General features: G+C 44.0%; 1 protein-coding gene across 1 annotated transcript; it reads left to right on the top strand.

Annotated features, from left to right (window-relative positions):
• The first annotated feature begins 8 nt into the window (after positions 1-8).
• RNMT (RNA guanine-7 methyltransferase) lies at positions 9-22,579 on the top strand. Its single transcript, XM_058678487.1, has 12 exons — positions 9-184; positions 1,875-2,114; positions 2,181-2,389; positions 4,439-4,574; positions 6,361-6,486; positions 8,943-9,055; positions 9,667-9,848; positions 10,090-10,254; positions 12,744-12,861; positions 18,297-18,398; positions 18,579-18,612; positions 22,188-22,579. Exons 2-12 carry the CDS (start codon positions 1,910-1,912, stop codon positions 22,223-22,225), a joined length of 1,428 nt encoding a protein of 475 aa, XP_058534470.1. The 5' UTR covers positions 9-184; positions 1,875-1,909; the 3' UTR covers positions 22,226-22,579.
• Positions 22,580-24,059: the final 1,480 nt, after the last annotated feature.

The raw sequence follows: 24,059 nt of genomic DNA on the forward strand, positions 1-24,059 counted from the left end.
CCGTGTCCTCTCCGCGCGCCCGGGGCACGCCGCGCGCGAGGCACGACGGGACTTGTAGTTCCGAGGCCGCTCGACGCTCCGCCCGCGCGGCGCCACGTGACCTCGCGCTGGCGGAAGTGACGCGGCAAGACAGGCGTGGCGAGCCCGGGCGTTTCCGCAAACAGAATGGTGAATGGCCGTGCCGGTGAGTGTGGCGGCTGGACCTCCGGCCTGTGTTGTGTCCTCTCCCCGCCGACCCCGCGGCGCCCTCAGGGCTCTCGGGCTCGTAGTGGCACAGCTGCGCATCGGCCTGGTGCTTCTCAGCGTCGGGCGCATAAGCACCCCAGGAGCTCGCTGCTCGTGGTGCCAGGGCCGCGTGGGATTCGCTGGCGGACGGGGGCTGGGCCACGTCCTGCCTGGGCCTGGGGACGGGGACTGGGACGGGCCGGCGTGGGGTCCGTCCTGCCTGGGGACGGGGCCGGGCCGGCGTGGGGTCCGTCCTGCCTGGGGACGGGGACGGGGCCGGGCCGGCGTGGGGTCCGTCCTGCCTGGGGACGGGGACGGGGACGGGCCGGCGTGGGGTCCGTCCTGCCTGGGGACGGGGACGGGGACGGGCCGGCGTGGGGTCCGTCCTGCCTGGGGATGGGGACGGGCCGGCGTGGGGTCCATCCTGCCTGGCACGCCAAGGACAGACCGGAGTGCCATTGTCCCTGTTATGCCTTGCTGTGCCCTGCACCCGCTCCTGCTAGCCAGCACGTGCAGCGGCCGCTTTCTTCGGCCCAGTCTCCGGAGCTGCCCTCGAGAGCCGCGTCCTGGGTCCTGGTTAATTGGCCACGGTTTCATGAAGTCGCTGTCTATGGGTCTGGTGGCCCATGGGAAGGAAACCCAGGCCCTACCAGGAGTGTTAAGCAGTCATTAAAGATGCTGTGTGACATAACTGTTTTTAAATGTTAGCCAAATTTGGCTTATTTTTACAAAATAAACAGAGAAGAGGAAGAAATGGAGAGTTCCTAAAATGCAAGGGATTGTTTTCCTAAATAATTTCAAGCAGTTATTCTGCAAAAACAAAAGAAAAAAACCTTGTTTTCTTGTCCTCTAATTCAGTTGGTACCACTGTTGGGCACCACTTGGTATTTTGTGGTCTATAGCCTCGGTAGTGAGAGCCTGCTTTCCCAGGCCACAAGCAGGGAGCTGGATGGGAAGTGGGGCTGCATGGATTAGAACCGGCGCCCATATGGGATCCTGGCATGTTCAAGGTGAGGACTTTAGAACTAGGCCACGCCGCCGGGCCCTCCAAAGTGTTTTCTGTTCTAGATACCTAAATACCCTTAGCAGTGTAGGCCTAAATCAGTACCTGACGGTTGCATTCATCAAACAGTCCAGCAGTTAATAAATAAACTCTTTTGTTTTAGCAACTTTGTGTGTTTTCAGAAATTAACACATGGAAATTAATGGGAAGATCATTGTGGTTAATTATTTTTTAACCACGATTACTAATGAGTTTGTGTACCTACTGTACATCATCTCAAGCATTGAAGCACCAGCAGCGTATCTTCTTTACTTGAAAGGCAGAGCTGTGGAGAGAGAGGGAGAGACATAAAAAGAGAAAGAAACTGCTTCCCAGGCTGGGCCAGCCCAGATCTGGGAACGTGGGAGTGCAGCAGGTGCCCCAGCGCAGTTGGGGGGGGCTAGGCGCTGAGGCCGCCTTCTGCTGCTGTCTCTGGTGCATTAGCGGGGAGCTGGATGTGAAGTGGAGCAGGCAGGGAAAGCCAGTTACATAGCACAGCTTACCCTGCTGTGCCACAAATCTGGCCTCTCTTAAAAAAAAAAATGTGTTGATCTCTGGAATTAACTGACTAGCTTCTGGAAGTAATGTCTAAATTTTGTCATCCTAGTGTTCATGAAGCTTTATCAATCCAAGTAGCCCAAAATGGAGAATTCCACAAACACAGAGGAATGTGGGGAGATGCCTCTTGAAGAAGCATCAGCAAAGTCTGAATCGGAGTCTGCCTTCAGTGCTAGTGAGAACACAGCGGCTCCTGGACCCGGGCTTTCTAAGACGCTGGCCTGCGAGCAGGCATGTGCACCACAGAAAGCGAAAGGGTCTGAAGACAAGCTTGAAAAGGAGAGCTCCAGTAGTGAGGATGGTGCTTCATGCAGAAAAACAAAACTTGATGATGCAATTGCTGCCGAGCTAAAAGGTTCTGCGGGTGAGGACGACATCTCAAAGAGAAGGGAGGTAGAAACTGAGGACGGCCCCCGCGAGCCTTGCCCTGGGGATGGCCCTCAACAGAAGAGAAAAAGAGAACTCGAAGATGTTCCCGAGGACGGCCCGGGCGAACCTGGCACCGGAGATGGCCCTCAGAAAAAGAGAAAAACAGACCTTGAAGAAGTTCCTGATAAGCAGAAGGTATTCAGTGTATTTTTTCTTTGTGCTAGCGTACATGAAATAAGAATGTGGAGCAGCTGTGGCATAATGCTGGGTTTTATGTAATCAGTGTAGCTTAGAACTATTAATACATATGGTCTTAGAAAAGGTTAGGTGTTTAACTTAATTCTTTTTTTTTTTTTTTTTAAAGATGTTATTATTATTGGAAAGCCGGATATACAGAGAGGAGGAGAGACAGAGAGGAAGATCTTCCATCCGATGTTTCACTCCCCAAGTGAGCCGCAACGGCCCGGTGTGTGCTGATCCGAAGCTGGGAACCTGGAACCTCTTCCGGGTCTCCCACGCCGGTGCAGTGTCCCAAAGCTTTAGGCCATCCTTGACTGCTTTCCCAGGCCACAAGCAGGGAGCTGGACGGGGAGTGGAGCTGCCGGGATTAGAACCGGCGCCCATTTGGGACTCTGGCGCATTCAAGGCGAGGACTTTAGCCACTAGGCCACGCTGCCGGGCCCCTTAACTTAATTCTTACACAGTTGGAACTTCTAGTAATTTTTTTATTGTTTTAAAGCCCTTATTTGATTCGGAACTTAAAAGCCAGTTTTTAGAGTTGGCTGTTTCTTACTGCTTTTAAAAAGTAGTATGAAATCCACATTCTTTACTTTTGTCCTTATTAGATGTCCATCTCTGTTTATTTGCTTAATCGAAAGGTTTAGTGATTGCTCCATTAAGATCTGCCATGTGGGGGAGAGCTGTCTTCTGCTGCCCGCCCCCCCTCCCCCCAGGAAAGCTGGATCTGAGATGAAAGCTCTAGAGCTCAAACCATCACCCCGGTTAGAAATGCCTCTGTCCCAAACTGGCTTCACGTGCTACGGACCACAGTGCTCATTTTTAGCAGGAGAGGTGGTTATGATTGCTTTTGGTGAATTAAAAATCATGCTCATCCATGTACTTGTTGGGTTCTAGTTGCTTCCAGTTCTTAAAAAATATTTTTGCAAGTCTTTTCTTTTTAAAGATTATTTAAAACCCTGAGTCACAGAATTCACTCTCCAAATGGCCACTAGAGCCAGGGCTGGGCCAGGCCATGCTGTGGAGCTCCACCATGGTCTCTCCCAGAGGAACAGGAGCCCAGATCTTGAGTCGTCTTTCACTGCCTTACCATGGTACCTCAACAGCCAGCACTGCAGACACCTTAACCCACTATGCAATACGATGCCGGCCCCTCCAACCTCTTTAGTGTAGCTTACGTGTGGTTTTGCTTAAGTGACTACAGAAACCCAGTATTTAGCAGAATGTTGTGGAGTGAGGGAGAGCAAGTCATTTTCCTCTGAAAGAGCATTTTAGAAAGGAATCTGGGGCAGGATGTGGAGTTGGACAGACAGAGCACTTTCAGTGTCGGCCCTCTTCCCTGAGGAGGAATGTGGCAGCGAGGTCAGGCTTTGACAGTGGTAGAGGGAATGCCAATGAAGGGGCAGAGCTAGCATTTCAAGCATTTGTCAGACTTTGAGCAGCAGTGAAACCTGATAGGTAAAATGGATGAGTAAGACACGCTTCACTGAGGAGGGATGTGAGGAGCTCAGAAGGTGTTCCTACACAGAGGGCCCAGGGAGCAGGCTGAAGACAGTGAGCTTAGATGGGAAACAGCCTGAACCAGCAGAAGTCACCAACGCTGCAGGCAGGCGAGTCGCAACACCTCTGTCTTCATAATGATTTCACCATAATATACATATTGTAGCTTAATCCTGTTTTATTCTCTCAGAGGAACACTGTCTACTGGCATTTATTGGGTGGGTTGAATAAATAGAATCCTGGAAGTACTATGTTCTGTTACAACATCGGCACTAAAATGGAAAGATCAAATGGAAGGATCAAAATGAAAATTTTAAGTCTATGGTTAGTTTTTCAAAGTAAGAGTGAAATAATAGTGTCTGACAAAATGTAGTGGGCCGTCTGTGGTTGATGCCATTGCTTGGTGAAGTTTAACAGTTCGAGTGATTTAACATATTGCAGTTCTAAAAGCTCTTATGTTTACCATGTTCTGTTTCTTAATTTTATTCCATTCTCTTTTGTTTTCAGAAGTTGGAACATGGGCATGGCTCAGCGGTGGCTGCCCACTATAATGAACTTCAGGAAGTTGGTTTGGACAAGCGTAGTCAGAGTCGTATATTTTACTTAAGGAACTTCAATAATTGGATAAAAAGCGCTCTTATTGGTATGACTGGCTTTTATCTTTTATTTCGCAGTTTCGTCATTTATCTTGTTTCATTTTTGTCTGCATACACCAAGCTCTGAGTCGTTGAATTAAATTTTCATTAAGGAGATGAAAACTTGATCGCCAAAATTATGTTTAAAATAATTTGATTTGAAACACAGAGACAGTTCCCATCTGCTGACTCCCTACATGGTTGCAAGAGCAGAGCCAGGGCCGGGCCAAAGGACTGAGACCCCATGTCTCTGCGTCACCACGCGGTGGCAAGGCTTGTAGGGACTTGAGTCTCCTGCCTTCCAGGGTGCAGCAGGTGCTCAGGTGCTCACCCCCAGGCGTTAGAGCACAGGATGCAGGCACCCCAAATGTCTGCCTCAACTGGAATTGTTTCTAATTGATTTGTTTGAAAGGCCAGAGTTACAGAGAGGCGATAGGGCGCTCTTCTAGCCCCTGCCTCACTGTTTAAGGCTCAGTGTCGGCTGCTGGGCCAGGTCCAGCTTAATTAGTACAACGGTATTTTCAGCTTCCTACCCTGCATGTTCTCCAGCCTCTAGGGAGCTGATTTGTTTTCATCCTTTCTCGCATTTTTCAGTGATAGAAATAACACCAGTATATTTGGAAAGTCTGAAGTAGCACAATGTAACGTGTTTTTTTTTCCCCTTCTACAGCTGTCTCAACAACTCCCAGGCAGCGCGTTGCCATTTGCACCTGTCTTTCTGGCGCTAATGCAATCAGTCTGGTCTCTGCCAAGCTCCCTTTTTGGCTTTTTCTTTTCTCAACACTGGATCACTTACTCTTTTGGTGCTTAGAGCTTAGTAAACAGTTTGAGTACAATTTTTGAACGTGATAAAAGCACCTTTGAAACTAATGTTTCTTGATGATTTCTTTTCATTTGGTTTTCTGTAAGGAAATAGAGATTTTGTAATTACTGTTTCTTTGCTGTGTCCAGTATTTTTGTGCTATTTTCTAAGGGTTCATGATAGACAATGAAATATGGAATCCTTGTGCTCCTATTTGAGTTAGTTAAAGATCCTATAGATTGTGAAAGAAGAGATAGTATTTGTATAGAATATTTTAACCATCAAAAGGTGCATGCATTAACTAGAAGTGTTAAATTCGAAAGGGTAAGGAAAGAAAAATGTGGTTCCAAAACTCAGTGCTGTATCAGATTTTACAATTATTAAATACTTTAATTGTGTTTGGGTTTTAATATCTCTTTCATAGATAAATCTTTTGACTGTTACTGTTTAAGAATATTTATTGACTATTAATGTGACTTGATAAATCAAGGTGTTTAGAAATCTTAATGATTATAATGCTACAGAATTTTGGGGTCAGTTTTTTGGTTTTTTTTTTTAATGTCTGTGATGAAAAGCAAGCACTTTTGTCTATCCATGGGTTATCCATGGGTTGTGGTAAGTTGAACATCTAGCCGTGGAAACAAAAAGCTGAAAAAAGGTTATGAATGATTTGAGCTTTGCTGATCTTAAACATGTGTTAGGCTATCTCATTAGAATTTAAAATAGCTACTATTTAATGTTCAATGAAATTTTAAAGGCAAACCTTCAAAAAGCTGCGTCCTTTCTAAAATATCAGGCACATTTTTTAGTCCTTAATGGTAGATCAAGTTAATTAACTCATAGTTGTATTTGGAAATACACTTAGGAATTAACTACGTAAATGCATGTATACTTACTATATTACATATCAAGCAGAGGTTAGTAGGTTATTAGAGGTCACAGATTATGATTAACAAAAATAAAATTCATTTATTAATTCCTTTTCTCTTTAGGGGAATTTTTAGAAAAGGTTCGAGAGAAAAAGAAACGTGACATCGCTGTTTTGGATCTGGGATGTGGCAAAGGTGGAGATTTGCTGAAGTGGAAGAAGGGTAGAATCCACAAGCTCGTGTGTACTGGTAAGAAATGACGGCATGGCGGAAATGTGTGACTTCAATCAGGTAAAGGGAGAATGAGGAAAATGTCCTTGTCACGCTCATGGTGCACTAGCCCCTGCAGCACAGCTGAGGACTGCACAGGGGATGCGTGGTTCTGAAAATGAGTTATAAGTCCTTGCTGGTGCTGTTGTATTGTGATAGATGAGCATGGGACAGCTTCTCCTTCTATAAGGAAAGGAAACCATCCAAAAATTGGAGTTGTGGCTAAGGGACAAAGTTGGAGAAAGTTCCATTGAGCAAGACTGGATGATTTGAACAGCAAAAGGAATAGTGAGTTGAACCCATCAAATAAAGGAAGAACCCTCATTGTTCACTCCTAGAGATTGCTAAGAAAGTCATACTGTTCAGAGACTCAAGTTAAGTACAGAGATCAAACCTTTTTCTTACCTTTCTAATGTGAATGGTATTTCAAGGAAGCCAAATGGTTAAAAGGAAAATTGTTCTTTTTCGAAATCATAATGGAGAAATGAAAGAGGAATAATGGAACTGTAGAATCGGTGTTTTTTCTTCCTTGATGAATTAGTAGGCCTATGGGCAGCAGGCTTAAGAAATCGAAATCATCGCAAGATTGACAGGACTTTATACATAAGTACGCCTAAAGCTCGTCATCACTTCACAGTGAAGTCCTACAGCCAGCCACCTGCCTTCAGTATCAAGTTCCTGAGGATAACATTGACTGTGAAGACTGGCTTTGCTTTTTTCTTTGTTTTTCAGATTTTTGCAAATGTCTTTGGAGTCTGGAATAATAAGAAAAGACTAGATTCTTTCAAACCTTTATATGTATATATAATATATATATAAACCTTTATATATATAAAGATTTACTTATTTTTATTAGGAAGATTTTTTTTAGAGAGGAGGACCAATGAATCTTCCATCTATTGCTTTACTCCCCAAATGGCCAGAATGGCCTCAATGGCCAGAACTGAGCTGAACTGTAGCCAGGAGCTTCTTCCGGGTCTCCCACACAGGTTTAGGGTCCCAAGGCTTTGAGCCATCCTCCGCTATTTTCCCAGGCCATAAACAGGGAACTGGATGGGAATGGAGCAGCCGGAACATGAACCAGTGCCCATGTAGAATGCTACTGTTTGTGGGGGAAGATTGGCCAATTGAGCCCTCCTGCCTGGCCCACAGAACTGTTTTTGAATTCAGTATGTTCTGATGTTATTTTGATTAAGTGGTTTAAGACATGAGTATTTCCATAATGTTGTCAGAAAATAGTGCTACAATGTGGAAACCTTGCTGGTGACCTTTTTACTTTGTTATCTTAAAAATATGTTGGTCTTTCTTGTGTGTCATGATTTTGTAATGTTTAAAAAAAACTTCACTAAAGTTATGCAAATTTTCCAGTTGACACCAAGAAGTGTTTGTAAGCAAATACTGGGAATATACCTAACCCCTTGTGATTTCCTAGTTGTTATTTTCAGTTGAAAGTCAAATTTGCCCTTGGCATCAAAATGTTATTTTCCTTGAGAGTATCTTTGTTCATTTGTAAGAATACAAGTACTCTAGTCTGATTATCCTTTCCAAGTCCTAATGAACCCCTCGCCCTTCAGAAGTGGTAGGTGCAGCTCCCAATTCAGAACACTCCCACCAGCGCTTTGCTTTAGACCAGCAAACCTGGTTGTGTAGCAGAGAGATTGTGCTACTTCCCACTGTATCACACACAGTATTTAGGGACATAAATGAAATCCCAGGGCCCCCATTGACGTGTGGTAATAAAGAGTACAGGAAGTAGTCCCATACTGGTCAGCACTGTTACATCGTATTCTTGATAGAGGTGTCAGGATTTTGTCCCCTCATACATTGTCTCAAAATAGGGAAATGAGCATGTAACATTTTATTACAGAAATAGAAGCTTGGCATTTCCAAATCATATATAGTGTCGCATTTTAGAAATCAAATTGGAATCAACATTGCTTGAATAGGCATGTTTAGATCATGATTGATTTATAGTATCAATATCAAGTGAGAAAGCTTTGAATTCTTTGGAAAACAGAGCATTTGTGTTAGAACAAAGACTTTTAAATCTTGTTTTAAAAGAAATGGGGCCTTTTTGTTGGGACCTAAGCTGAATTCCATGCCCAAGACTATCAGCTGATACCAGTGTCTCGCGTAGTACCATCCCGGGCAGGCAAGTCCTCGCAGCCTGGTCCCATCCCGGCACGCAGTCCTCACAGCCTTCCCATCCCGACAGGCAGTCCTCGCAGCCTGGTCCCATCCCGGCATGCAGTCCTCACAGCCTTCCCATCCCGACAGGCAGTCCTCGCAGCCTGGTCCCATCCCAGCAGGCAGTCCTCACAGCCTTCCCATCCCGACAGGCAGTCCTCGCAGCCTGGTCCCATCCCAGCAGGCAGTCCTCGCAGCCTTGGTCCAGTGCCGGACAAGCAGTCCTCACAGCCTTTCCACCCTTACAGATATCGCTGATGTCTCGGTCCAGCAGTGTCAGCAGCGTTACGAAGACATGAAAAATCGTCGTGACGGTGATCAGATTTTCAGTGCAGAATTTATAACTGCCGACTGTTCAAAGGTAATCGGTGTTCTCTTTTCGGCCAGTTTTTTTTTTTAACTTTTTGGTTCAACCAAATGATTTACTTTAAAAAAACTTAGAGCATGCATTTTCAGTTTCAACTAGGAGTTCTATTATTATGATAAACCTCAGGAATTTTTTGCCGTAATAAATGAAGTTGTTGAATCGGTTTTTTTGTTTCTCATTCAGAAACCTATTTTCTAGTGTAGTCTCTCTTGGTAGCCTCAGGCAGTTGGTTCCAGGACAGAATCCAGTGGTGCTGAAGTCCCTTGGCAAATGGCGTCATTGCATATATTCTGTTCCCATATATGTCATAATATCTATGAATGCTTTTAATGTTTAATAAAAATGCAGATGCTATTGGTGTAAGTTATACCATATTGTTAGGGTATGATGACCAAACAGAAATCTGTATCTTTTTAAAGTACAGGTGTGTGTTTGTGTGTTTGTTTGTGTAACAAGAGAAAGAACAAGTTGCAGAGATTGTGAGGAAAAGATTGCTTGCAGGACCTGTGGACTTTTAAGGTCCCTAAATTTTAGAAATTAATTTACTAAATTTTTTGTTGTTGTTGTTAGCTGTTAGTTTGTGTAACATGTTCCTTTTGTTTCAGGAGCTTGTGATTGGCAAACTTCGTGATCCAGAAATGTGCTTTGACATCTGCAGTTGTCAGTTTGTTTGTCATTACTCATTTGAGTCCTACGAGCAGGCCGACATGCTACTCAGAAATGCTTGTGAGAAACTCAACCCTGGCGGCTATTTTATTGGTACCACTCCCGACAGCTTTGAACTGATGTAAGTAGTTTATTAAAACTGTCAATGTCAAGCAGCAAATACTGATCAGAAACAGAGTTTGTAAAACATGCCGTGTGGGCTTCGTAAGTACTGAGTGCCTTGATGTCGTGTAGACGTTCAGCATTGAAGTTCAAAAGACAGATTTACAGATGAGCTGGTTTCTCAGTTGTAATCTAATTGAAATAAGTTTATACTAATTACAATTTTAATCTCTTATTTTGGCTGTACAATAACTTGACAGAAAACGCCTTGAAACATCAGAAACAGAATCTTTTGGAAATGAAATCTATACTGTGAAATTTCAGAAGAAAGGAGAATATCCTCTGTTTGGCTGCAAATATGACTTCAACTTGGAAGGTGTTGTGGATGTCCCTGAATTCTTGGTTTATTTTCCACTGCTAAATGAGTAAGATTGTTACTTACCTGTTACCCTTCTCTTCTTGTAAGGGGATATGGGGTGGGGAATTAATACTTCTAGGTAACCCATATTTTAAATGAAGTCAAGGTATATATAATCTTACTAAAAACAAACAAAAAAACCCCGACCATGGCCTCCGACCTGGGATTGGTTCCTCAAGTTTATTACAGCCTGACTTGTTCCCTTTTCTGTCATTCTGTGTGACAAAGGGAGCCGACTGCCTTCACCTTGTGAAAGGAAAGTCAAACAGCAAACACCTCTGTGTGACTGCTGGTAACTTCCTTTAATGTGAAGTGGACAGAACTATTATTAGTTTTTATATGGCAGAACCTATTCAGACTGGATCTAGTTGTTTGTAATTTGGTCTCATTTCCAAAGACATATTTTAATGGTAGAAAAAAAAAATCTGGAATAAAGAAATTTTTCTTTGCTCCTGTTGTGCTTTTAGGGAGACCTGAGTCAAGCAGGAGAGTCCTCTCTCTTAAAAATTGCGGTGGTCACAGGTGTTTCTGCTCCCCTGTGTGCTTCCATGGGAGCCGCTCAGCTCCCTTGTCGGGATGTTGGTCCTGTCTCCCCATCTACCTTTGAAGATAGCTCCTTCACCCTCCTGTTTTTGACAGATGTGTCACTGTAAGCCTGGAAAACGCAGTGAGAAAAGAAAACCCGAGAGTGTAACAGGGAGACCTAATGTGTCTGAGGATTTAAGGAGCATGCCTATGAGAAAGTGATGTTGAAGTCTTGATCTGCAGGAGGGACCAGTGGAAGACTGGATGTAAGAATGTTCTGGTATGAGACAGCAAGTGTTGAAGACCCTGGAGCGAGAGTGTGGCTAGTTCTTTGGTGTGTCTCAGGCAGTCGGGGCCCAGGTGGCTCAAGGAAAGCAGTGCTGCTTTATAACCGAGTGCCACAGAGGCATGTTCAAGGCGTTTGAATTGTGTCCTATGTGTACTGGAACGCAACAGTGAATGGTATTAAAAGGGGTTAGTGACACACTAGTTACATATTTTTGAAAGCTTAATCTGGCTGTAGTTTGGACACTTCATTGAGGTACTGTAAGAATGCTTGTAGCAGGGATAATTGATTAGTTACTGGACTGGCACAACTGAATGGCGATGGTGATTGGAACAAGATGAAAAAAAAGCAAAAGAAACCAGCTTTATGGTGCAATGTAGGTTAAGCTGTTTCCTGCAGTACCAGTTTGAGTCTCATTGGTTCCATTTCTGGTACAGCTGCCTGCTAAATGAACCTTGAAAAGTAGCATTGAGATGTCCCAAGTGCTTGGGCCTCTGCACCCAGGTGAGAGACCCAAATGACCCCAACTGTTGTGGCCATTTGGGAGTAAATGTGGAAAATGATGGTAGCAAATGAACAGTGCAAGAAGTAGACCTATTGGAGAGATAAGTAGATGTGCTGAACACAGGAGTGGGAAGAGAACACGGATAAATGGGTTGACTGAAATAGTTGAGATAGCCCAGAAATCGATCTCACAAGGCTCAACCTTGAATATGGGAAGTTAGACAATGGTGGCTGTGACATATCCTGCTGAGTTTTTTTTTTTTTTTAATTATTTATTATTTAACTTCAGTAGGAAGCAGAATAAAAAGTGTGGTGAGAGAGAGCTGAGCTTCACAAAGCTGTTGTCTTGCCAGGTGAACTTGGAGGGAGAGTGAGTAGGGTTCTGAGCCAGATGTTTTAAACTTTAGTAAAACTTAGAAATTGGTTAAAAAAGAAACTGGCAAAAAAAAAAAAAAAAGGGCAGCACAAGGTGTATGGTCAAATGAGTATGTGTCTTGAGGCAGGTGTTTGGCACAGCAGTTATGATGCCCCACTTGGGGTAACTGCAGCGAGGTTGGGGGTGCTTGGGTTGAGTCCCAGCTCTCCTTTTCATTCCATTGTCCCCTAATGTGCACCCTGAGAGGTGGCAGGGAATGGCTCACCTAGGACACCTAGATTGAGTTTCCCAGCTTCTGCCTTGACTTGGCCCAGCCTGGAATTTGTAAGCATTTGGAGAGTGAACCAGGGATGGAACCTGGACACTCTGTCTCCTAAAATGAGTACATTTGGAAAATAATTTATTTTGTCACAGAATCCAGGAGATTTGAAATGAGTATTTTGAGAGTGAAGTTGGTAGCTCTTCTGAATGCTTCTTTGGAGAATCAATGAAAGTCAAGTGGAATTAATTTAGAGATTCAGTTATTTTCCCCATGGCTCAGTCCCTGAACCTGTGTTACTATAGAGCTGTCTATGACTTGTCTGTTACACTGACAGAGCTGGCAGAGCCGTCTGTGGCCCACTGAGATTGAGAGTGCGTGTTTCTGTACAGGTATGGTGGTTGGTTTAGTTACTGTTGAGAAATTATGGGGGAAATGGTGCTCTCTTCGTTTCAGCCCAGAAGATGTCACTGTTGTACAAAAGTTAAGCTATTGAGGCATTGTAAACATTTTAGAATTTTCTCACAAAGTAATCTTTCTGGACAGAATGGTGAAGAAGTATAATATGAAACTAGTCTACAAGAAAACATTTCTGGAATTTTATCAAGAAAAGATTAAGAACAATGAAAACAAAATGCTGTTGAAACGAATGCAGGCCCTAGAGGTAAGTTCTTGAAAACAAAAAAATCATGAGCCATGGTGAACTTTGGCTGTTTTTGAGATCCTTTTAAAGCCATTTATACAGTGTAGTATATTCAGAATGATCATGGAATATGTATGTTATGGGAAAAATGTACATGGTTTTTGTACTGAAATAAATTTGTGCTAGCTGGTATAATGTGTCCGAACAGAATCTAGTTTGAGAAGAGTAAAGTGTCCATTTGGAAAGAGCCCCCATCAGGGCAAAACACAGTCTAGATTTGAAGCAAGAATACACATCGGATAATGGTGAAGAATGATAGAATCTTGGCTGGAAGAACGTCATCATTGATACTTTATTATGAGGCAGTGCCTCAAAGAAATCAGACATTTTAAGAAGGAATGATGGGTTAATGTTCTGGCTCAGCAGATCAAAGCACCTCCTGCAACATGGGCATCCCTGTGGGCACTGGTTTGATTCCTGGCTGCTCCGCTTCCAAGTCAGCTCCTTGTTGCAGCTGGGAAAGCAGCAGCAGACAGCTCAAGTTGTTGGCCCTCTGCCACACACGTCGGAGACCTGGATGGAGTTTGCTGGCTCCTGACTTCGGTCTGGCCCAGCCCCAGACATGGTGGCCATTTGGGAAGGGAACCAGTACAAGGAAGATTTCTCTGCTTCTCCATCCTACTCTTAATTCTGCCTTTCAAATAAAATGTTTACATCTTTTCAGAAGAAGAAAGAGTGAGACAGTGTTGAAGCTGAAGCCTATAGCTGCAGGCCTCCAGATCAGCGATAAGGACAAAATGTTGTTCATGCTCTCGTTAAAGAGCACCAGTGGCGAACAGCAGAAGTAGTCGCAAGCACTATGCATAGCTCCCTCATTTCAGCTTAACACAGTTATGACTGAGAAAGTAGAGAAACCGTCTGTTCCGTGGGTATCCGACTATTGGTATCCCGATCAGCTACAAAGCTGAAACATGATCTCATCAGTTAGGGGAGTATTTTTGAGAAGTTTACCCAAAACAGCACACGAATGTCAGGGAAGGCTCTACCACCGCTCTTATTCATTTCTCTCAAAATAACAGCACTATGAATTTTGATGGGGAATCATTCAATGTCCACCATAGGGTCCTGATTTGACTCTTCCAACTTCCTTTTTCAACTTTTTTTTTTTTTGAAAGGCAGATTTATAGAAAGATCTTCCATCCATTGATTCAGTCCCCAAAAGCCACGGTGGCCAGAGCTGAGCTGATCTGAAGCCAGGAGCCCCCTAGGGTGTCCCACAAGGATGCACAGAACCAAGGCTTTGGGCCATTCTCTGCTTTCCCAGGCTACAAGCAAGGAGCTGGATGGGAAGTGAACAGCTGGGACTGGAACCAGTACTCATACAGGATGCTGGCACTTGCAGACTAGCACCTCTTTTATTTTTATTTATTTGTTTATTATTATTTTTTTTAAAGATTTATTCATTTTATTACAGCCAGATATACACAGAGGAGGAGAGACAGAGAGGAAGATCTTCCGTCCGATGATTCACTCCCCAAGTGAGCCGCAACGGGCCGATGCGCGCCGATCCGAAGCTGGGAACCTGGAACCTCTTCCGGGTCTCCCACACAGGTGCAGGGTCCCAATGCATTGGGCCGTCCTCGACTGCTTTCCCAGGCCACAGGCAGGGAGCTGGATGGGAAGTGGAGCTGCTGGGATTAGAACCGGCGCCCATATGGGATCCCGGGGCGTTCAAGGCGAGGACTTTAGCTGCTGGGCCACACCGCCGGGCCCTATTATTATGTTTTTTAATATATTTCTTTCCTTATTCGGAAGGTAGATGTAAAAAGAAAGAAATCTTCCCTCTGTTAGTTCACTTGTCAGATGTCCACATGTGGAGCTAACTAGATTGGAGCCTGGAGCCTGGAGCTTCCACCAAGCCTCCCACATGGAAACAGGGTCCCAAGTACTTGGGCCTTCTTCTGCTTTCCAGGCATGTTAGCAAGGAGCTGGATTGGAAGTGAGTCAGCTGCGAGTTGAACCAGTGCTCATATGAGATTGCAGTGTTGTAGACAGCGGCTTAACTCACTGCACCAAGATAACAGCCAATGTTTAATTGAAAGGCGATTTTACAGAGAGAGTTCTTGCTTCTGCTGGTTCACTCCCCAGTTGACTTCAGTGGCGAGAGCTGAGCCAGTCTGAAGCCAGGAGTTAGGAGCTTCTTCCAGGTCTCCCATGTGGGTACAGGGGCCCAAGGACTTCCGTCATAATGCACTGCTGATTCCCAGGGAGCCGGTTCAGAACTGGAGCAGCCAGGATGCAGACTGGTACCCAATTGGATGCTGGCGCGTACAGGCAGCTGATTAGCCTGCTACATCATTGTGCTAGTGTCAGGTTTCTTACTTTTTTTTTTTTTTTAAGATTTATTTTTCTTAGAAAGGCAGATTTAGAGAGAAGGAGAGACAGAGAGAAAGATCTTCCATCTGCAGGTTCACTCCCCAAGTAGCTACAGTGGCTGCAGCTGAGCCAACCTGAAGCCAGAAGCCAGGAGCTCCTTCCTGGTCTCCCACGTGGGTGTCAAGGAGATGTGCCATCGTAACTGCTTTCCCTAGCTCGTCAACAGTGAGCTGGATCAGAAATGGAGGGAGCAGCCAGGAGTTGAATTGGGTCCCATGTGGGGTGCTGGTGTTGCAGGCTGTGGCTTAGTCTGTTTTTATTCCACAATCTGAGCCCCCAAAATCGGGGCTCGGGACTATCGTCCTTTTAGATGGGATAATTTTTTATTGGGAAACACTGTTCTTTGTAATGTGGGATATTCAGTGGTGACCACGCGCTAGATGCGTGCCAGTAGCAGATCTGTGTCTGTCACAACCCAATCCTCCCTAATTTTCCCTTTTGGAAACCTCTTCTTGGCAGCAGTGCCTGGAATTACATTATCATTTCGAACCTTTTTTTTTTTTTTTCCGGATCCCTCTTGACCAGCCAGACCAGCTTAAATCATGGAGATGACTGGGCAGGGTCCCAGTCAGATTATACTAGTGTCCCCCACCTCATCTGCAAGAACATTTTGAGAGAGACTGTGTGATGTTCATTACAGTATATTTTGTTGAGAGGCAGAATGAAAGGGAGATGGAATATATTACTGTTTATCGAGCTTTTGTAAGTAGTCATCTCTCTCTGTTCTTCGCTTTTATTACAGATATGGATGTGTCACACAAAACATAGTATATTCAGCGTTTGAGCTTTGGCTCCAGGCATACATGGCAGGGTGCAGAAGGGAATCCTGAGTGGATAGATGGGAGCCCTCTGTAGCTGCCACCTGCCTTTCTTACTGGGATCCTGTGCTGTTGACAGGGCAGTCATGAATGTGATCTGAGTCATGTGCTGTTCTGTCTCGATTGCTTTTTCCTTATCAGTGTTTTCATTTGGTGAACACTTTTGTTAACCAGCAGAATCGTATTCATCAGATGGGTGGTATCTTCCAGAGAGTCACTCAGTTTAGACTATTCATTTGAGTATTTAAGTGTTACCCTTACAATTACCCCCAAGGAGTTAGACAGACTACTGACTTTTCACCTGTTATTAAGTAGGCAGCTTGAGTCTCAGAGGATAAATGACTTGTTCAAAGATAAATGGGTGTTACTTTATATATATATATTTCTTTTTTCTTTTTAAGATTTACTTATTTTTATTGGAAAGTCAGCCAATTAATTAACAGAGTGAAGGAGAGACAGAGAAAGATCTTCTATCTGCTACTTCACTCTCCAAGGGGCCACAACAGCTGGAGCCGAGCCGATCTGGAGCCAGGAGCCTGGAGCTTCTTCCAGGTTTCCCATGCAGGTGCAGGGTCCCAAGGCTTTGAGCTGTCCTCTACTGCTTTCCCAGGCCACAAGCAGGAACCTGGATGGGAAGCAGAGCAGCTAGAATTATAACTGGCACCCATAAGGGATCCCAGGCATGCAAGGCGAGGACTTTAGCCACTAGGCTACCATGCCAGCCCCAACTGTTAATTTTGAAGATAAAGTTTTCTTTAGATTTTATAAATGATTTCCAAGCAAAAATGTCCTATTCAAGTTGTATCTGTAGTGTTCCCATACAGTCCTCAATGGAGTTTTTGTAAGGTCTTGAATTGTCTTTTGAAATTATAATCAAGAAAATGTTGTATTTCCTGTATTTTACTTAGAAATATGTTTATTTTCTGTGTATTAGGAAGTGGGTCTCATTGTTTGCTGAGAGGAAATAGTTTTTAAAATTCTGTACGCCTCTGCATATAAACACCCATCTTTAAAACACCATCTTAGCTTCTGCTTTGCCTGCACAACAATGAGTTATCTAGACGTTCTCCCAGCGTATAAATAATGAATTAGCTTTAAATTGCCTTAGACAGTTGAATATGGGCTGGCGGGATCCCCTTCCTTCAAGGATCTTATGGTATATTGGACACACAAGTGAGTAATTCAGTACTGCCATGTGAGGGTTGCAGTGATGAGGAACTGTTCAGAATGCATGGAGTTTGCAGTAGGGCCTTTTGGGGAGGAAGCAGACTAAGGAAAGGCAGAGAGGCTGAAGGAGCAGCACCTGCTTGAGGAGTCACTTCAGCATGGCTGCTTCTTGCTGCCTTGGGCTTCTCCCCGTGGCTGTTGGGAGTCACAGGCAGTGATTGCTGGACCTAGTAGAGTCACTCCCTGAGATGGATTCAGAATAGTGCCTGAGATAATATGAATGTAGATTTGGCTAGTATCCCTTCAAAACACAGCATTTTTCTAACCCTGGTCCAAATTTTTATATGACTATGGGAACTACCTGTATTTTAGAGGCTGGATGCCTCTTTTGTTATTAGAACTCTCTTTTGTCTTTTTCATTTGTGTTATTTCTAATTACTATTTTACTACTGAAACTCTAATTTAAAATGGATAAAGTACAGTGACCCCAGTGTGATTGCTCAGTTGGTTAATCCTCCTTGCAAGTGTCAGTATTCCTGGCTCCTCCACTTCCCATTCAGCTGCCTGCCTACTGCCTGGTAAAGTAACAGGGCACCTGTGTGGGAGACCTGGGAGGATCTCCTGGCTCCTGGCTTTGGATCAGCTCAGCTGTAACCATTTCAGAATTAAACCAGCAGATACAGGATTTTTCTGTCTCCTTCTCTCTGTAAATCTACCTTTCCAAATAAATAAATGTATTGTCTCTCTTCTTTTTTTTTTTTATTGTCTCTTTTTTTAAAAATGAGAGCAAATTCCCTTTTCCTGGGTTTTTCTTCACATTTCCAAAATGTTTAGTTTGTATTTCCGCAGTAGTAGTCACAGATGACTTTCGTAATTTATTGGCTAATTTTGCCTTGTAAGTGTTAGTGTAGAGTTGTTGATGTTATTTTTTTTTTGTTGTTTTTTTTATTTTTATTTTTATTTTTATTTTTATTTTTATTTTTTTTTTTTTTGAGAGTTGTTGATGTTAACCAGAAGTTCCATTTGCTTCCCCAGCCATATCCTGCAAATGAGAATTCGAAACCTGCTTCTGAGAAGGAGGATGACTACAAGCATGCTGCAGAGTACATGAGGAAGAGTCAAGTGAGGCTGCCTTTGGTCAGTTTGTATTTTCTAATGAGAAAACGTGCATTATGTTGAAATCAAATTGCATAAATTGTTTATGCATTTACAGTGAAGTTAGGGGTTTTGGGTCACGTCTTTCCATTATGGAAAATAAGCATATGCTTACTTACACATTGAATCTAAAATTTTTTTTTTAATTTTTTTCAATTTTAGGGAACCTTAAGTAAATCGGAATGGGAAGCTGCAAGTGAGTATATCATCAGTGTAGGTTAATGGACAATTTCGAACATTGAGCTTCAAAGTGGTCATTAAAATCGGAGAACTCTGAAGTTCTCCTGACATTTTTTTTTCCCTAAAGATTTATCCATTCTATTACAAAGTCAGATATACAGAGAGGAGGAGAGACAGAGAGGAAGATCTTCTGTCTGATGATTCACTCCCCAAGTGAGCCGCAACGGCTGGTGCACGCCGATCCGATGCCGGGAACCAGCAACCTCTTCCGGGTCTCCCACACGGGTGCAGTGTCCCAATGCATTGGGCCGTCCTCAATTGCCTTCCCAGACCACAGGCAGGGAGCTGGATGGGAAGTGGAGCCGCCGGGACTAGAACCGGCAGCCCATATGGGATCCCGGGGCATTCAAGAAGAGGACTTTAGCCGCTAGGCCACGCCGCCGGGCCCCATCTCCTGACATTTTTTTTAAATGCCTCTGTCCCTGTGTGCGCTGCAACCCCCTTTCTTACACAGCTGTTTAATGTCAAGAGAAGATGAATACAGAATGTTGCTCAACATAAACTCAGCCAACACACCTCAACATTTTTTTACTACCTACTCATTATTAAATAGCTGTCTCTGTTTGATATCTTCACCATAGATTTCTGTTAGTGCTTTTTGTTGTTTTGTTTGTTTGTTTTTAACTTACATGACATTTTCCTGTGTTTCATTTGATTCTCGCTGCTCTGGTGTTGCTAGTGAGTGGAACAGCCAAGTGAGCAGGATAATTTAGACGGGTATGTGACTGGGAACAAGCATGATACATAGACACTCTCAGTAACCTTGCGGTGTCTGAAGAGCAGCCAGGTAGCCCTGAAGTGCCGTGGATCTCTGGCAGGTGGGTGGGTGTTGCAGAGGTCGGTAGCAGAGCCTCTCTTTGAAGGATAGCAAGTTTGTCACACTGTTGCCCTGAGAGCTTACTGGTCATTCCCACTGTTGTTTTAAAGGTTCGTTGATCTTGTTTACGTTTAAGGTACAAGTGGTCCTCAGTCCACTTGGCAAATACTGAGCAATAACTTAATTCCTCAGAAAAGACTTTGGAAATTAGTAAGTGAAATCTCCCTCTCATTATACTCGATGTCATGGAAGAAACACACACACAGGTACTGCCAAACCAAGGTAAAGTTAGTGTAATCTGAAGGCACGCGAGATCAGTGAAAACCATTGGAATCTGAGAAACAGCAGTGTTGATATTAGCTGTGAACTACATACCAGACACTATTCTAAGCTTGCCTTACGTATGTTGTAACTCAGGTAATTCTGACAACTTTGTTAGTGTGCTGTGATTTATTTTGTCTCCTTTTCACAAATGAGGAAGCAGTTAAGCAACTTGGCTAAGACCTGTTTTTCTTTAGTAGTAGTATCCTTCATAGATATGGGGTTAGAAGATAATTTTACAGACATAATTATTCTTGAAAAACTACATAGTGCTTTTTTCCCTGCAATTGAGATTAGATATTGGTACTCTACCAGTCCCAAAATATGGCATAGATTTTGCTCAAACACTATGGCAGTTACTTGGCTGTGGCTCAGAACTTTATTTTATGTGAAACGTGGAAGTTAGTCATATGTCCATATGGTTGGGAAAAGGATAGGGTAGATTTGCAAAAAGCCTTAGTAGGGGCACAATGGACAAATGACAGACAGGACCTGGCTCAGGGATTACACTCCTGTAAACTGGAGACCTTCACGGGCTGCAGAGGGTCCTTCTGGCCTCAGAAGCCATAGCTTGGAGTTCTGGTCTGATCATTACATAACTGTTCATGCTTTCCAAAGGGAAGGAACAGAGAATTGCTGTAGACTTGCTTTTGGAAATGGAAGTAATTCAAAATTTGTTTCTTAAAATTTCAGTTGCATAGTAAGAAGGCATTTTATGTAACCAGTAGGACTTTTGAGAATTTTTGAGCTAGGAAAGAAAATTGCTAATTGCATACCTGAAATAAGCCTTCAGTCTGTGAGTGGTTTTAGATGGCCCAGAATTGAGACAGGATAGGACTGGAGGGCTGTTTGCCGTAGCTGTGAGCTTACCTGGAGAAAGGGCCAGGGTAGCTGGGGCTGGTAGCTGCTTTGTTCCCTCACCATCCAGCATGGCTGGAAACAGGGCTGCCTGGCTGTGCTGCCAGCCACAGTGTCCTTCCACAGAAAGAAGTCAGAACTTAGGAAGTAAGGAACACTACAGCATGACCAAAGCAGTGTTTGGAAAGTTGGGTTGAAAGGGCAGAAAGCTGGTTTGAGATTCGGGAGGCAGTCAGGACTTCATTGTGATTCAGACAGGGAATCATAAATCCATTTTGTTGTCTTCACATCAGCATACATACAAGAAAGGAACCTAATGAAACTGGGCAAATGCAGAAATATTAGTGTTGGGTCTCTGTTGGTCATCATATGGCTTTGGACTGATTACTAAACCCTACAACAACTGGAGTTAGATGGATGTTAACATGTCCTATCACTTATGTTCCTTATATTTCTTACTTCATTTTGTTACATACTCCTTTTATTTTTATTGCAAAGGTGAATTTTGCAGAGGAGAGACGCAGAGAACGTCCATCTATTTGCTCATTCATTCCAAGTGGCCACAACAGCTGGAGCTGAGCTATTCCAAAGCCAGGAGCTTCTTCCTGGTCTCCCACACGGCAGTAGGGTCCTGAGGCTTTGGACTGTGTCCTACTGCTTTCCCAGGCCACAAGCAGGGAGCTGGATGGGAAGCAGGGCTGCTGGGAAGACAAACTGGCACCCATATGGGATCCCAGCATTTGAAGGGGAGAATCACCCATATTGAGGTGTTGTGCCAGACCCTGTTGTTTCTAAATAGAAAATTTAAAAAGTACACTGCCACTAGTACTTAGTATGGTATGGTTACTTGACTTAACCTTGTTCTAGGTAAAAAGATGGGACTCTTGTTTTCATTATCATTTTCTTTGCATTTACTGTATTTTCCTTAGCGCACATGATTTTTGAATGCTTTTTATTTGAAGTATTTGTTTCTTTTTATTGGAAAGGCATATTTACAGAGAGAAGGAGACACAGAAAGATCTTCCATCTGCTAGTTCACTCCCCAAGTGGCCGCAACAGCTGGAGCCGAGCTGATCCAAAGCCAGTAGCTTCTTCCGGGTCTCCCACGCGGGTGCAGGGTCCCAAGGCTTTGGGCCATCCTCCACTGCTTTCTCAGGCCACAAGCAGGGAGCTGGAAGGGAAGTGGAGCAGCCAGGACATGAACTGGCACCCATATGGGATGCCGGTGTGTGCAAAGCGAGGTTTTAGCCCTGAGCCACCATGCTGAGCCATTTTTGATGCCTTAACACATCTTGAGTACTGTGATGTCACTGTAAGAGTTGGTGGATTTTGGTTTCAAGTAAGCACATCCGGTATCAGCCCAACATGAGTCAGATCATGGAGGAGCCCTTAGCACTGGTGATTGTTGCCCCCGTCAAAAGCCGCTTGAGAGCCTGAGATTGTATTTACTGAGTTAGGAGCAGGCCTGAGATGGTTGCTTGCTTTGCTCTGAGGATATGATTAACCTAACTGGCTTTTATCTATTTCCTCTTCAGGTATTTACTTGGTTTTTGCCTTTGAGAAGCAGCAGTGAACACGCGGACAGTAGCCGCTCACGTAGCCGTGCTCTGCCTGACAGTCGTGAAAAGCCATCGCCCATAGAGCGGCAGCTCTGTTTTCACTCTGCACATGCAGGGTGCTGCCAGAAACTCCAAGACTTGCTGTCTGTGACAGATGAACTTTGGTGTGTGTATATAAGGAGCTGGGACCTTTGTCTTTAAAAATCTATTTTTAAGTAATGTTCACAGAAGCCCATTTACCTTTACTCTGTTAGCGCAAAGCTTTCATCATGTGACTTGTTAGGCAGCCGTACTGTTTCTACAGTGGTTTTTGTTCAGTATGTATTTACAGTGTTCAATTTATTGCAATTGTAGAATTGATGAGGAGAGCATACTGACTCATAGATTTTGTTATATGGTGTTTTTCAATATTAAGTGGATTGTGTTCTAAATAATGAAAAAGTATTCACTGTGTTTTGCCATGATTTTAAAGCTCAAATTTAGATGGTCCAAGGTTCCCTGGCTGGAATCCTAATGTTTTAGGACATTTCACTATAGATAGCTACTGTTGCTAATAGGCAGCAATTCTGGACCATTTTAGAATATTTTCGATGGCAGCATAGCGTCATTTTGAAATTTGGAGATTTTCCCTGAAGAACCTCCTGTCATAACAATTGCAGTGTGAGGACTGTAATGAGACACATTCTTCGCTGATCCATAGGCCACAGCTGACTTTTCTCTTCCTTGTGTTTTCAAGTTTGTGCATGGCACTGCAAGAGGAACCAGAGTAGGACCGTGAAGGAAGCGAACAGGTGGTCAGGTTAATTGTCAGTGAGGTTAGATCCAGAATATTGATTCCTTCGGTCTGGAAGTAGCCCTCACCTGCTTCTCTGTCCCGTCAGCACGTTTCACAGCAGGTGCCATTGCTTCTGCAGAATTGTCATTACGCTGATGGTTAAGTCAATGACTGTGCTTGCTTTACAACTCACGTTAGGAGAACTTGCCAGCTTTTAGATTTAGTAACTGATAAGTGCAAAAAGCAAGACAGTTGCATATTCTTTAAAAAGTCATTTACCTATGGCATGGTTTACAAGACATCCCTCTTTCTAACTGTCCACAGGCATAGTCTCTTAGTTTATATCTGTTAATTATTCATGGTGTTAAGGGTAGGAAACTGTTTAGCCAGAAAATGTGGGTTTCCTTATTTCTGCTTCGTCTACAGTAAATCATTTAGGGAATAAGCACATCCAGTGGCTGCCATTAACTCGGAAAGGTTTGAGGGTGGTGAGGCTTCATCATTGTTCCTGTCATTTCTTGTGGTGGTGATAATAACTCATGTAATTTTCCCCTTTTCCATTCCTTTCCCCTTGCGTTTTAATTTTGAGGACAAGGACTCGACCAAAAGATAGAGTAAGTTATGATACAAAGGAGAAACAGAGTGGAGGTGCAGGGTTTCCAGTGAGAAGGGAGTGGGAGAGCTGAACCGGCTGGGGCTCTGGGCTGCGCCAGCTGCTAGAGAGAATTGGATCTCTCAGCCGCATCCACAGGAACCACATCTTCTTATACTTTGTCCGCTTGCCTGCCTGTTCCTTTCCCTTCATGCTGCAACAAAGTGGGCAGTGACTTGAGGAGCTGTCAGAGGAAGAGGAGAAGGTGACCCCTGCCCACTGTCTCCCATCACCAAGGAGAGCGCTGGCAGAGTTTTGTACCTGTACACCTCACAGACTCCGTGGTAGATTGGCGGATCCTGGTGAACTGGTGAGGGGCATGCAGTAACACTAGCTCACTGGAGAGTGACTGTGGGACCTCAGATCCACTCAAGGAAAGGCAGCAGTGATAGCCTCCCCTCTACTGGGTGCAGACCGCTTA

The sequence above is a fragment of the Ochotona princeps genome, chromosome 21, assembly GCF_030435755.1.
Source record: "Ochotona princeps isolate mOchPri1 chromosome 21, mOchPri1.hap1, whole genome shotgun sequence".
NCBI lineage: Eukaryota > Metazoa > Chordata > Mammalia > Lagomorpha > Ochotonidae > Ochotona > Ochotona princeps.

Coding starts and splice junctions, on each gene's coding strand:
- RNMT (XM_058678487.1), top strand. CDS start 1,910: ATGGAGAATTCCACAAACACAGAGGAATGTGGGGAGATGCCTCTTGAA. Junction 2,115..2,180: donor GCTTGAAAAGGAGAGCTCCA/GTAGTGAGGATG, acceptor CCGAGCTAAAAG/GTTCTGCGGGTGAGGACGAC. Junction 9,056..9,666: donor TAACTGCCGACTGTTCAAAG/GTAATCGGTGTT, acceptor CTTTTGTTTCAG/GAGCTTGTGATTGGCAAACT.